The sequence below is a fragment of the Heloderma suspectum genome, chromosome 7, assembly GCF_057233095.1.
Source record: "Heloderma suspectum isolate Gila_16-S chromosome 7, 16-S_ref, whole genome shotgun sequence".
Lineage (NCBI taxonomy): Eukaryota > Metazoa > Chordata > Lepidosauria > Squamata > Helodermatidae > Heloderma > Heloderma suspectum.
The window spans coordinates 93555239-93568535 of NC_139464.1; the positions used below are offsets into that span (position 1 = coordinate 93555239).

The 13297-nt window shown below is 43.9% G+C and overlaps 1 protein-coding gene across 1 annotated transcript; it reads right to left on the reverse strand.

Moving 5' to 3' along the window:
* Window positions 1-5799: 5799 nt before the first annotated feature.
* On the reverse strand, window positions 5800-12130 carry LOC146340074 (angiopoietin-related protein 5-like). The gene is made up of 4 exons (XM_084810941.1): window positions 11853-12130; window positions 9079-9211; window positions 8109-8294; window positions 5800-6302 (listed from the first exon to the last, which is right to left on the reverse strand). Exons 1-4 carry the CDS (start codon window positions 12045-12047, stop codon window positions 6001-6003), a joined length of 816 nt encoding a protein of 271 aa, XP_084667067.1. The 5' UTR covers window positions 12048-12130; the 3' UTR covers window positions 5800-6000.
* Window positions 12131-13297: the final 1167 nt, after the last annotated feature.

The window sequence follows — 13297 nt, forward strand, 5'->3', positions numbered from 1 at the left end:
CCCCCTTGAGATGTATGTTAAAAAAAAAGGAAAAATATATTTTTTAAAAGGATTCAGAATAGAGAGAGGAAAAAGCAAAAAGCTCAAGGTCGAGCTGAGAGAAAAAAAGAACAAGATCTGAGGCTGTTAATTAGAGAAATGTTGCAGGACAGCTTAGCTTTTAACGAAGCGTGGGAGTGTGAGGCCGAAGAAGTAGCCGTTAGCCTAGTGCGCCAGGAGGAGGGGCAGGAGAACTGCCCACAACTTTCTGAGTTGTGCAACATCATCACCTCACCTAATTGAGATGAAATCCCTAAGAAATGGAAACTGAAAATGAAGACCCAGAAGATAAAGGCGCAAAATGGAATAAAGGTGAAGAATCAGCCCCCAGGGCACAGGCTAGACCCCTCTTCGAGTGGAAAGTGTGTCATAAGACTGTCCCAAGGCAGAATAAAGCGGAAAGACGACGATGAAGATCTCTGTCAAGGTAGCCGTGTTTAGCTTTGAACTGTCCTAGTATTTCATAGACCCTGTAGACCATCAGCTATATGATTTCTGAAGAGCGTAACCGTTAAGCTTTTGCCGTGGGATTCCCTGCAATGAAGAAATCTCACTAATTTAAGTGTCCAGTGTTAGACTGCCTGAGTGTGTGTGCTGAAGAGACTGAGAAACCAGACAGCATGTTCCTGGCCAAGCCAAAATCATGCTACTACCATGCTCCTGAAAGCTGCAATAAACTGTGTAAGCTGGGAGACCCAACCTGATTGAGAAGAAAAGAAGATATTAGAGTAACTGTCTTAAAAAAACAGTGAGATCTGTGTAGCTGGCTGGCTGACACTGTCAGTCATGTTACAACTTTAAATTAAGACTGTTTTCCTGTTTGAGACCCCAGTGAAGAAAGCTGACCCGAGTTATTTGTTGCCCGTGCCAAAGCAAGAATTTAGCTGCCCTGTACCTCATCGTGGCCTGTTTTGAGCTTGGGATTTACAAATACAAACAAACTGAGGAGCTTGCCTTTGAAGTCCTGCAAATCACCCCACCGCCTCCCCGAAGAAGATTAATGGCTGCCTGAAAAATGCAAGTATAAGGCGATGCCCATCACCCCCCAGCGTCCTGAGTTTCGGCACTTTGCTTTCGTGTACCAAGTTGAAGGGGAAGAGAAGAAAAGAGGGGTGTGTGTGTGTGTGTGTGATATTGTAAATCCCTGGCTAGCTTGTCTAGTGATAAATAGCCCCGAGAGCTTCCCCCCCTTAATTGCTGGATCTGCTCCATCATGCCTTACCATGCAAGAAGTGTTTCCCATTCATTGTGTTAAATTGCAAAAAAAGTTTGTTGTGTATATTTTATGATTTCTTAGATATCATAAAATATATGTGATATTTGCAGATTAGTGTTAGTTGCAACTCCAAACGATACTGAGTGTGGTTCCCAATGGATGACAAGAGAAAAGACAAAGACAAGTAGAGAAAGACAGAGACAAGTAGAAAAGACAGAGAAATAGAGAAAGTGGCAGACAGAGAAGGGGGGAAAAAAGAAGAAAAAGAATGCAAGAGGCAAAGAAAAAAAACATTTGTAAAGAAGAAGCGTGGCCATAGTTGCCCCCAGGGTGAATTAAAAGCAGCTGATTGTGCCTGGAGCTTATTACCTGGGGTAAAGTAGCCACAATAATGTGATAGTTCTTTAAGACGAGAAAATGTAACTAGAAGGAGAAGAAGAGCCTATCCCAAATGTGCGTCATTGGGACTAGTGTAAGGCAGAAAGGTTTAAGTAAGTGAGTTTAACTTGCAAAAAAGACAAATACAGAGACAAGGCTGGTGCATGGAGCGGAAAGTTTTATGTAAAAAGTTTGAAACATGATCTGCAATACAGGCAGATGAGCAAGAAAAAGAAAGCAAAAGAAAGAGAGAGATTTCTCTTCCCATACTAATGAGTAAAAGTGTTATCAAGCACTTTGCCTGGGAAGCGAAGTTTGTTTACAGGAAGCTGTGCCTGAGGACCAAACACTTCTAGCCTATGCTGAAAATGCTTGCTAGTGTTGTGCTGCCTCATGGTTAACATGTATGGTATAAAACCCATTTAGCCCAATAGCTCGTGGTTCAGAGAAGCTGTCTGATCCAACCATTAGGTACTCCTGTGTGCTGTAAGTTACCTAATAAAGTCTCCTTATAAAAAAAAACCAACAACAACCCTGCTGTTAGAAGCCATGAAGGCAGGTATGAAGAAGTCAGTTAATATGACCAAGGTGTCTAAAGTGCTGCAAGGTGCCACCGAGGCCCCAGAGCGTACTTGGAGCATCTTTTAGATGCCTATCGCCAATATACCCCCCTCGACCCAGAGGCCCAAGAAGACGTGGACGAAAAAATAGAAGAAGACCCAGCAGAGGCAGAGGCACAGTGTGCCCAGTGTGGACAAGATGGACATTGGTGGCATGAATGCCCAAATAAAATAAATCAAATACACAAAGGCGAAAACCAAAGGAGCCAGAACAGGCGAGAGAGAAGACAGCTTGAGAGGGGCCGTGACATTGACTGTGAGGGGCCGTGACATTGACTTCATGATTGACACTGGAGCGGCATCAAGAGCAAGCAAAAGTTAGCCTTAAACAAGAAGTCCAAACACTGGGCAAAGTTCTTCAAGCCCAGCGTCGCTTTGTCTTAGAAAATAAGCCCCAATTCCCATCACAGAAGTTCATCCTTTCCAACCAAGAGATAAAGTATGGGCCAAAAAGTGGAAAAATGACCCTTTGACTCCCAGATGGAGAGGGCCAAAAACTGTTATACTTTCCACCCCCACAGCTATGAAAGTAGCTGGAGTTAAACCCTGGATACATTGGACACGAGTCAAGAGAGCGAGGGGGGGGGGAGTGGACTGTGACCAGAAATCCTGAAAATCCTTTAAAAATCATTCTGAAAAAGCAGTAAGAAGACTCAGGCTAGACCTTACTGTGGGCACACCGGGAGACTGTCCACCCTGCGTACGGTCAGACCTGCAACTGGGGAAAATTTAAAAAGGGGACTAGACCCTACTGCAGCTAGCCCAGTGAATAGCTGCCCACCATACGGTCAGATCCCAAAGAAGATCAAATGTGCATGTTGTAGTGTTAGTGGTGTTGTATTATAGTTCCTCAGTAAGGTGCGAAAAAGGGGGGTCTGCCCTTGAAGGAGAAAGTCTGTCCCAGCGATTCGCTGATAATTACTGGCTTCACCTAGCTAACATCACTGGAGTAAAGCATTTTTGTTTACCAAGGGATATACCTGCAAACAGGCTTATTAGCTCTTGCCTAATACCTGTCTGTAAGCATCCTGAAAAAATTCAAAACGAGACTATGTTAAGCAATTTTAATATAAACTTGACTTATTCCCAAAATTCTGACTGGGGCATAGTTACGAAAATCTTACCCCCTACAGAGTTCACTCTATGTACTCCCATCGTAGCTGGAACAAATGCCACTTGTGCACAAATAATTAATTGTCAAAAAAATATTCTGGGAAATGTAAAGCTATCCCTGGCCCCCCCTTCTACTGTAATGAAATTCAAAACATATCTTTTAATTATGCACATATACTTCTGCCTCATTGATAGTTTTGGACCTGTGGTTCCTGTACCTGGTCATTCATTCCAGCCAACTTGTCTGATAACCACCCATGTTGCCTTAGCTGCCTGGTGCCAATTCATCCCCCGTGGCCAGAGAAAATCTGTCGACGGCAGCCTAGAGTACTCCAACTAACTGAAAATTGTAATAGCCACCTACAGCTATATTCTGACTCAGAAAAATTGGCACTGGCAGTATCGTTAGTTGGAGTTCCAGGTCTAGCCTTGGCTGATGAAATCAACCGGTTAGCTTGCAGCTTGGCCAAGAGCATAAATGCCACCTCACGAGCATTTATGCTCTTTGTCATTATTAAATAAAGAGTTGCGTGATCTAAGAGGTGCTGTTCTAGAAAATCGAGCTGGTATAGATTACCTCTTCCTTCTTCATCATCTGGGTTGTGAGACGCACCAAAAGCTTTGCTGTTTTAATTTAACTGATAATAGTAATGCTGTAGATGAACAGATCAAAAATCTGCACCATATAGTGGCTAACATAACAATGGGACAAAACAATTGGCTAGATTTTTTAACCTCTTGGCTCCCAAATCTTAGCTGGCTTAAAGCATTGTTCATCCTAATTCTACCAGTGTTCTTCATAGAGATACTGTTATGCCTTTGCATTCCTTGTCTTATGCGCTGTTTAACCAATCTGTTTTATGTCTCGACTAGTAAAACTGCCGTCCTCTACGCTCTAATAGCCCAACAGGAGGTTAAGTAATATGTATGTTATAAAAAGTTTTGTATTGTGCTTTGCAGACTATTATGAGCATTCACTTATCAGAAATGCTATAATTGTAATAAAATTATGCATTTAAGGGGGGAATGTAGCAGCCATATCGGGGGTCAGACTAAGTAGCCTCATGCAGTCTCATGCTTCATGTTCTTGCTGAGCTCTTGCTCTCTAAAATATATGTTTGTAAGCTGACGAGACGCAGGAATCTCTTAACTTGTCACCAAGGCTAAGGCCATAGTGATATGTATATCATGTTCTCTGCTGTTCTCTGCTGTTCTCTGCTTATCATGGCTACCCTATAACCCATTTCTTGTATTATAAACAATGGTGCTAGGAGAGGAAATGCTGAATACCGCAAACCCACACAAAAAGGGGCGGGGGAGATTTTGCATATGTGTCATAATGTCTATAAAAACAATTTGCTGATGTAAATCGGGGCTCTTGGCTCTTTGGAAGTGATTCCAGCCATAAAGCCCGCACGTTAAATAAAGAAAAACTCTTTTTCCTTCACTCCGTGGTCTCTCTGACTCTGAGTTCTGCAACACTTCTGCTTTCTTCATTTTAGCAGTATAACTTATGAGCTGATTGGGGTCATTTTGTTGCTACTATTGTTAAACAACCAGAGAGCTACCAGTAGATCTGGATCTACAATCTGCCCATCCCTGTTCTACAGGGTGAGAATGGGTTGGATTCAGATTTAGCTGTATGCAACTGAGCTGGCAGAAGCAGGTTTCCTCACCCTGTCCCCATGCAAGCCCATCCAGTCTTCTGAAAATGCTACACAGAGGGTTGGGATTAGGGATGTGATGGCCCGGGAAAAATCCAGTTTTCTTCTAAGGCCCTTTCTGAAAAATTGGAAAAATTTAACAGCTTTAGATTATGAAAGACATGGTGTTTATATAGTGCTACTCGGCCTTAACTCCCTGCAAAATGATTTTGAAAAATGACATAACACTTTTATAGAAAGACTAGAGATGTAAAATGTCTGGAAATAAGCCATGGTGAAAATGTTTTTTAATCCTCTCCATAAGATCGTAAGTATAGTTATTCATTCCATTTCTTATTTCCATTCCAAAACTAAGTATTGCTTATTTTTCCATTCCCCCCCCCCCAAATTTCCATTTCTTCCTGAAACCCCCTGGAAAAAAAGTGGGTTTTTTTCCCATGGCTTCAAAATTTCTGGAAATGTTTTATCTCTAGTTCGGGGGCCCTGCTAAAGGATGAGCTACAATATGGGGGTGGGTTGGCAAGAGGGATTCCTTGAAAACCATGCAGAGGCACCTTCCATAAACAGAGGCCTTCCATCCACAAATGGCAGAACCTGGATCCAACCCAGTAGAAGTATGTATAGGAACATTGTGCATTGGAACATATTCTTGTCCCCAAAATAGTTTTGGTTACCAAGAAATTAGAAGTGAGTGAGTGAGGAATAGATATGGGAATGACTTGTACTGAAACACACCGAAATGGTCAATAAATGAAAGGAAATTAGGTTTCTAGATTTTATCAGCCAAATGTTGACAGATACATGCTGCATATATAGTGGCTTGCTAGACAGATTTAAAACAATTGCCATTCCTTGTAGCGAAGAGATGTTCCATACTGTGCTGTGCTGTTGTTGTCTTTTCCTTCAGATTTGTGATGTTTTACGGATGCAAAGGGGATACAAACTACCTTGGGCAGTTTGTCTTGCATCGTTATTGCAAGGTACATTTTACCTTGAGCTCACTAAAAGCTAATGAATGAGTCTTACTCCATGTTTTCCAGTACACTCCAGACACCCAACCCCTACAGTTGCTTGTGGGATGCCAGTTTCCGTTAAGGTTTGCCATGCCACAATTACTGAACCACCACCCAGAGGCATAGAGCTGGGCAGCACAGCTGCTGAATGGCTCCCCTCCCCTTAGACATACTTCACAGTTGTCATTGTCACTGTCCGGTGTACTGAAGGGATGAGCATTTTGACTTTCAGATTGATGATCTCCTCTAAATGCATCTCCTAAAAAAGAATGGGAACTTCAAACGTTTTCATTGCCTGCATCACAACATAGGGGCAAAAAGGGTAGCCATCTACAGTCCTCTGTAGCAGGTGACCTGGCTCAACTAGCATCACCGAGTGCAGGGGTGGGGAACCACAGGCACACAGCCCAAATGCAGCCCTCCTGGCTGCCAACCTGGCCCCAGGAGGTCCCATAGATGGGCACGCCCCCTTTCCCTGAATGCTGATCATTTGGTGCTTTTCCAGCTTTGGCATGTTTTTCTACCCATTCTAAAAGGTTGGAATGCCCCTCCTAAGGCTTAGTTTCTGGTAGTGAGAGCTTTAAGCTACAATATGCTTGTATTTTGGGCCCCACCCATCACTGGAATGTGGCCCCAGAGAGCTTGATTTCAGCCCTTGGGATGGAAAAGGTTCCCCACCCCTGATCTAGTCCTTACAAGCATGTTTTCTGTACCATATCTGCTTTCTTTTTTCTCCTCCCCCCTTCTTTTTTAAAGTATGTGGCTATTCTATCCCCAGTGACTCAGGATAGATAACATTACCTGTAATATAAAAACAAAATCCCAACATAATACACCAAAATGAACACACACATCTAAATAGAGAAAAAAGAAGAAAACACTGCTCTTAGGAGTTTTTACAAACTACAGTGGTGGTAATACTGAATTCCTTGGCAATGAAAACATAAAATCCTTAGGGTGATATATGCTGGAGGTGTCAGGATAGATAGAGTAGCTGACATTCTTCACAATTTTTTTAAAACTCTAGTGATTACTATATTTTGAAAGGCCATTTTTGTTAAAATCAATTATATTACCAGATATATGAGACCATGCAACCCTAAGGTTGTATTGTTTGGGTATGTGAAAAACCTGATTCTAGCTGAAAATACAGATTAGTAATACATCTTCAACAACTATCAGAACCTGTGCAGCAGCTAAATGGAAAGTTCCACACCCAGCCCCCCTTCTGGGTTAGACTGGCTCCATAAAATTTGGTCAACAGCCTGTGGGTTGGATCCAAATTTACGTGCATGGTTTTGGATTCTACCTATGCCTTGAAATTAGGTTCATGGGCAAGTTACTTTCCTTTTACTCTCACCAGTTTGCCTTCTGGGCAATGAGTGTTTTGTGACCAGCCATGCAAACTATGGCAGCCATTTTGTGACAGTGCCAATGACACACTCTCAAAATTCCAAATGTGTCCACTGACACAAAAAGCTTGGGGGACTTTGACCTAGCTGGATTTGTTTCCTGAGTTAAGCCAGATGAAATGTTATCAAAACTTTTCTTAACCTGTACAGTTTCCCACAATTTTGTTAATGTCCAGTTAACAGTTTTTGTCTTGCTTTTAACAGAAAAGGGTCACCAATCCTGCTCAAGACAAAAAAAAAGTGTGGTCTCAGTTTTAAGGGTTGCAGGCCTGACTTTTCCCTTTCTTCAGGATGGGAATAAGGTGATGCCCCTACTTTCTTCACCTCTCTAGAAGAAAGTGACTGCATGAGGTTTAAGCAGTAGAGGGTGATGGTTGAGTGGGGCGGCGAATCCACTCCGGGTTCAGTCAGAACCAGTCCAAACCCTAAAGGAACTATCCAAGGTACAGACCAGCCTCTTTGGGGTTTAAGATTTCCTCATCGCCAATAGGAAGGTTGTTGTGCTAGCTGACAGGTGTACCACTACTGATGCCAATCAGCGCATTCTTTAGTAATCGCTACTGTAGTATATGTGCCCCCCAAATGGTAGGAAACCACATGTTGCTTGTTACTTGCTAGAGTTGTTTTGCACATGTAACCACTGAATCTCTTACCTGCACTTCCCATGTAGTTTCCCAAATAAATGGTATAATTTCCAATTTCACTGCCAATGCTGAAGCTGTCATAGAAAGCATAGCCCCGCTCCCCTTCACAGTTGATCATATCCACTAGGAGGCAGCATGTTTTGCCTCCCTGCTTGGTCAGGGCATGGATGTATTCGAGCCCCACCCAGTGTTCATCTGGGGGGAAAAATAGCTGTGTTGATCATATATGGTTGGTGAGAGCTACACTGATTATGCATGCAAGGAGAGAAACACATCTGCAATTTAGAGAGGCCACAGGATGTTCAGCTTCCTGCCCACCTTTCCCATGTGGAAGTGGGGGTATGTACAGAGAGGAGGTAGAGCCAAACATTATGCACAGAGTGTCAGGGGAACCCTGGAGGGTGGGGTAGGCTGCAGGCAGCGGATCCCCCAAAGAGAGTTCCGGTTAATATCTGTGTATGTATATGAAAAAAAAAGTGCTCATGGAAAGTACCTCCTCCTGATTTTCAAGGATTCCCCCGGTCCCACAGCCTGCCCCACTGAGCAGGGAGCTCCACCACCTGTGTGGCCTTTTGGAGAGATTGCCAAGGGGGGTGGGGAGGAGGGGGTGGGGAAATCCACTTCTGCCAACCCAGCTGCATGCTCTAAATCTGAATCCAACCCATTCAGCAATACACTTTTGTGCTACACTTCCTTCAGTATCTAAGGAAAAGGTACCAATGAGGTTTTGGTGATCATCACATTTATTTACATTTAACTGATCAGCTGAAAGGCAGATGGTTGGTCAATTGAAATCATTTAATTGGTTGTCAGTCTTTATTTAAACGGATGACCCCTCCCCCTTAAGCAAACTAACATGTGATTATACTGCATGTGTAGACCAGCTCTTGCTGTACACATTTTTCAGGATCAACATTAATGCCCCTTGCACATGCAGAGTGATTTTTAAAGGTAAGTCCCCAGATCTGAATTTACTTACATGCAGGATGTCCAAATCCTCTCTGGTAGTCATCCCAAAGTCTCCAAAACTTCACAGGATTACCATCCACACCTTTTCCATTGCGTCGCTGGATAACAGTCCATCCTCCATTTTCTTGCTTTTCACAGAATACCTATAAAGCCCACCATATTATGTTTTTAGTTAATGTATATGTTCTTGATAACCATCCATCAGAAATATTACCCTATTGTTTTCTAATTGTTAACTTTCTCTTCCCAGCTGATAATGTCTTTCCAATAAACCTTTAATCTGGCTCAGATGCCTCGTAAGGCCATACAGGACCAGGACAATGTGAGGTATCTTTATTAGTCCCAGACACTCCATCCTCCTCATCTGGATTTGGGCCTGAAAGACCAAGAAAAGGTGTTGGGTGCATGGGAAGTGAGTTGTAAGCAAGCACAATTTGTGACATTGCATTGCATTACTGATCATGGGGCACATCAGTGACAGCATCAGCCTTAGCTTCCAGTTTCCTGGCTTTGTGGAGCTTGAGCCAATGTGAGATAGCCTTAACTCAGGTCTTTTAAACTGGCAGGTTTTTTTGATAATTGAATATGATCCAGCCACCATGCACCAACCAACCACCTGATGGCTGCAGAGTTTTAGGGCTTCTCCCACACATAGGCTTTTTATCCTGCAATTTTACTGGGGCTTCTTATACTAGATTCTTTGAGGGACTAAGATCAGCCCTTTACATGCGCTTCTCCCCCACTTCCCCCCTTTTATCTGTGAGTTCTATATATTTCATTATACAGCCACTAGATGGCGCTGTTGTTATAGCACCACTTCCTCTTTACATGGACAAATTCTACCCAATTCAAAGCGCTTTTTAAAATTAGCTCATTATTTCAGTTTCAAATTAATCTGCAGAAATAGTCAGAAACTGTGGGAGAGGCACTGGAGGTTGGTGACGTCATGTAAAGGACCTGCAAACTCTCATGAGTAATTAAAGATAAAAGCCCCATGTTGGGGAAGCCCTCAGAGTTTTCCTCACCTCCTCAGGATCAGATAAAGGAAATGAGAGGTAAAGTGGTATGTCACCAGCAAACTGATCACATTTCAGCCAAGACCTCCCCATGAGATTTCATGTAGACGTTGAAAAGCTTGGACACCTCCCAAGACAAAGGCCATGGGATGGGGACAACAGCCCACCTGCACTGGGGGCTGGGGTAGAGAACTGGAGCCACTGAAAAACAGTTGCTCTCAACCCCATCCTTCCCACAATGGGAGAAGGAAACGGGATGTGCAAAGGAGAAGTGGCTGAGCCTCTTTTGTTTCTCCAACGGAGGTGCAAACTCGGCTGCTTCGCACGTGCACACAGCCCCCATCCCCACTGCTATCTCCAATCTCAAATAGGAATTAGCAGCAGGGATGGGGGCATTGGGACTTGTCCAGTGTGGGAGAGTGGCTGCTTTCCCCAGCGCAGGCGAGACCCAGCACCTGCCGCCCCTTATCTGAGACTGGGGATAACAGCCAGGGTTCTGCTGCTGCCGCACACCAGCAAGGGAATCCCCGCTGCTATCTGCGATCTGGGATCTGAGTTAGTAGCAAGGGGATTCCTCCAGGGGGTGGGACTTGAAGCCTAAGCCCTGCCCAGTAGAAGAAACCCAACGAGCTGCACAGGCCGGATTGGGGGGCCTCGCAGGCCAGAGGTTCTGCATCCCTGCTGTAAATGGGGAGTCAGGCTGAGACAATGCTTGACAACAAAACTGAAGTGCTGTCCAGTGGCATTATACTCCTACTGCATGTTGGGGACTGAGCTGATGCTGAGAGAATAGCACACAATGCCCCTGCAGTGTTGTCCAGTGCTGTTATCCCCCTGTTGCAGGTTGAGCGGAGAGAGTAGGATGTTATAATATCACAGTATTCCTTGTTAGAAGTTGGGGAGCTGCCCTGAAAGAAACACACTGCAATGTAACCCACAGCCCACTTTAGTAAAGCAGGTTGGGGGCAGGACTGAGGCTGGTTTGTATTCCCAGCCAAATTCCCCAATGCAAAACACCCCTCAGATTGCAGCAATCTACTTAAATTGACCCCTCAGATCTCCTGCCAAGCCAAATCCAGCTCCCAATTGGATACAGAAAACTCATACTCCACTGCCTTGATGCATATGCGCTGCACTTTTCAAAACTAAACAACCAAAATTTTCTATATAAGACTCAACCTAAAAAGCACACAGATTCTTATCTTTGCTTTGCTTTGTTTTTTGTGGGGGCACCTGTTTTCCCACCAGCTGGAAGTGGTTTGCAGAAATTATTATTATTGCAAGACAGTAATAATGTGCCTCCTTATCATTCTTCTGCAAAAGTAGGAGCCAAGAAAACTGATATGGGACTGATCCCAAGGCTGAGGAGGAGTGGCAAGAAGCCACATTCAGATGGCGAGAGGCAGAACAAGGTAACAAGTGACCTAGAAAGGCAGCCATCCTACTTAAACACAAAGACACTTCCAAAATAACAAGGGCTAATTCTGTTTTGTGCATGCTTAAAAAAATAGCGCACACTATGAGCATAAGCAGAAACCAAAGATCTAAACTTCATAACCTGACAAACACTCCATCTCTCTTGCTCTCAGAGGCAGTTTCTGAGTAAAGCTTTAGCCTGGCCATCTATATCTATATATAAATACATAATTTGTCAATAGTACCAAATCAATAGTACCAAGAACTTGGTACTATTAAGGATAACTTACCACCGTATATAAAAGAAATGAATGTGTGGGGCTCAAAATGTAATTGTGGAAGCATGCCTTACCTCAAAAGATTCAGGAAATGTATTTGGTTTGATCGTGTAAACTCCACTTGTCAGGGAAGCGTTTGCCGCAAATATTTCTGTACAATCAGTTCCTTGAATGGAAAGATGTGCAGTTAGTTTAAAAATACAGCATGAAGAATGAGTAGGAGTGACATGCCCCCTGATGTTCAGACTGTAAGGAGTCGGAGGAGTCATGGAACTAAGGGGTGATAACTGGCAGATCAGTGGGTGGAGCCTTGTGGGAGAGAAGCAAAGTGCAGAGCACCTGGGGAGTCAAGGGAAGAGCCTGGCTGTGCCTGGCATCTTAGGGTGGAGACAGATAGAAGAGTGTGTGTGCATGCACACGCATGTACACGTGCACTGCAAATGGCAAGCGCTCTCAAGCCAAGTAGTGATTGCATCCAAATTCATAATTGCCCAGTTCAGTATAGATATTTGTCCAACTGGTGATGCTTGGCTGTATTTTGACTTTAAACCAGGAACTGTATGAACTAGCAAAGTTTCATTGTTCATAGAAGGTTTTCTCCCCAGGCCATGCAGGACAGGATAGTGGTACTTAACAAGTTCAGGGAAAGCAGAGAGCTCGCACAGTTACCTCAGTAGTGGGAGCAGCTTTCATTAAGCACTCCAGGCAGGGGAGAGAGAGTGCTCCATCACTGACTCCCAGCAGTGTGTGCTTTTTCTTGCAGAGAGGAATAAGGAAGTTGTTCTCCAGCAATTTTCCTTCAGCTGCTCTTCTAGTCAAAGCAAACACTGGGAGGGGATCTCTAGCTGCAGATGCATAAGCCACTGGAATCAGGGAAGGCCCATCCATAAATGATGCCATGCCCCATTTTAACAACACTGCCCCACCCTCTCACATTTCGCCCATGTTACATAATGGCCAATCTTGCCTTTGTTCTAACGTTGCTACCTCTTCCCCTCGTTTCAGGGGTGACATCATTTACGAATGCTTCCTGGCCATCCACCACAGGCATAGAGAGGCTTCTCACATGAAATACCTCATTAAGAAGCTACTGTAAATCCAGCCCATGATCATGGGGAAGTCGAACAGGGATCTGACTCTATACTGCACTGTGTGCAGATAAAATTAATTATTAAAAGATTACTAACAATCTCTATCTATATCTCGACCTACCTTGAGGTGTTCCTGCCTGTAAAGAGAAATTAAAATATATTATTTATTTAAAAGATTCTACCTCGCCTTTCAATCAAATGGCCTACGAGCCACAGGTAAATACCCCACCCCACCCCCACCCCATAATTCTTAATCCCATACCACAACCCAGCAGCCCTTAGTCCTCTGGGTGAGGGATGGACCAGTGTGCTTCTCTGCCTGTTCTTGAGTCCCAGGGCAACTGGAGCAGAGAGCTCTCTAGTGGAACCAGGGCTGGAAGTGAACTCCCTGCAGCTCCTCCTTCTCTGGACAGCAGATGAGGCCAGGG

Excerpts from the sequence above, each read along its gene's own strand:
- LOC146340074 (XM_084810941.1), bottom strand. The coding sequence starts at position 12,047 with ATGACTCCTCCGACTCCTTACAGTCTGAACATCAGGGGGCATGTCACT. Across the intron at positions 9,212-11,852 it reads CATTTCCTGAATCTTTTGAG|GTATTCTGTGAAAAGCAAGA; the intron begins GTAAGGCATGCT and ends TGGGCTTTATAG. Across the intron at positions 6,303-8,108 it reads AAACTACATGGGAAGTGCAG|GAGATGCATTTAGAGGAGAT; the intron begins GTAAGAGATTCA and ends ATTCTTTTTTAG.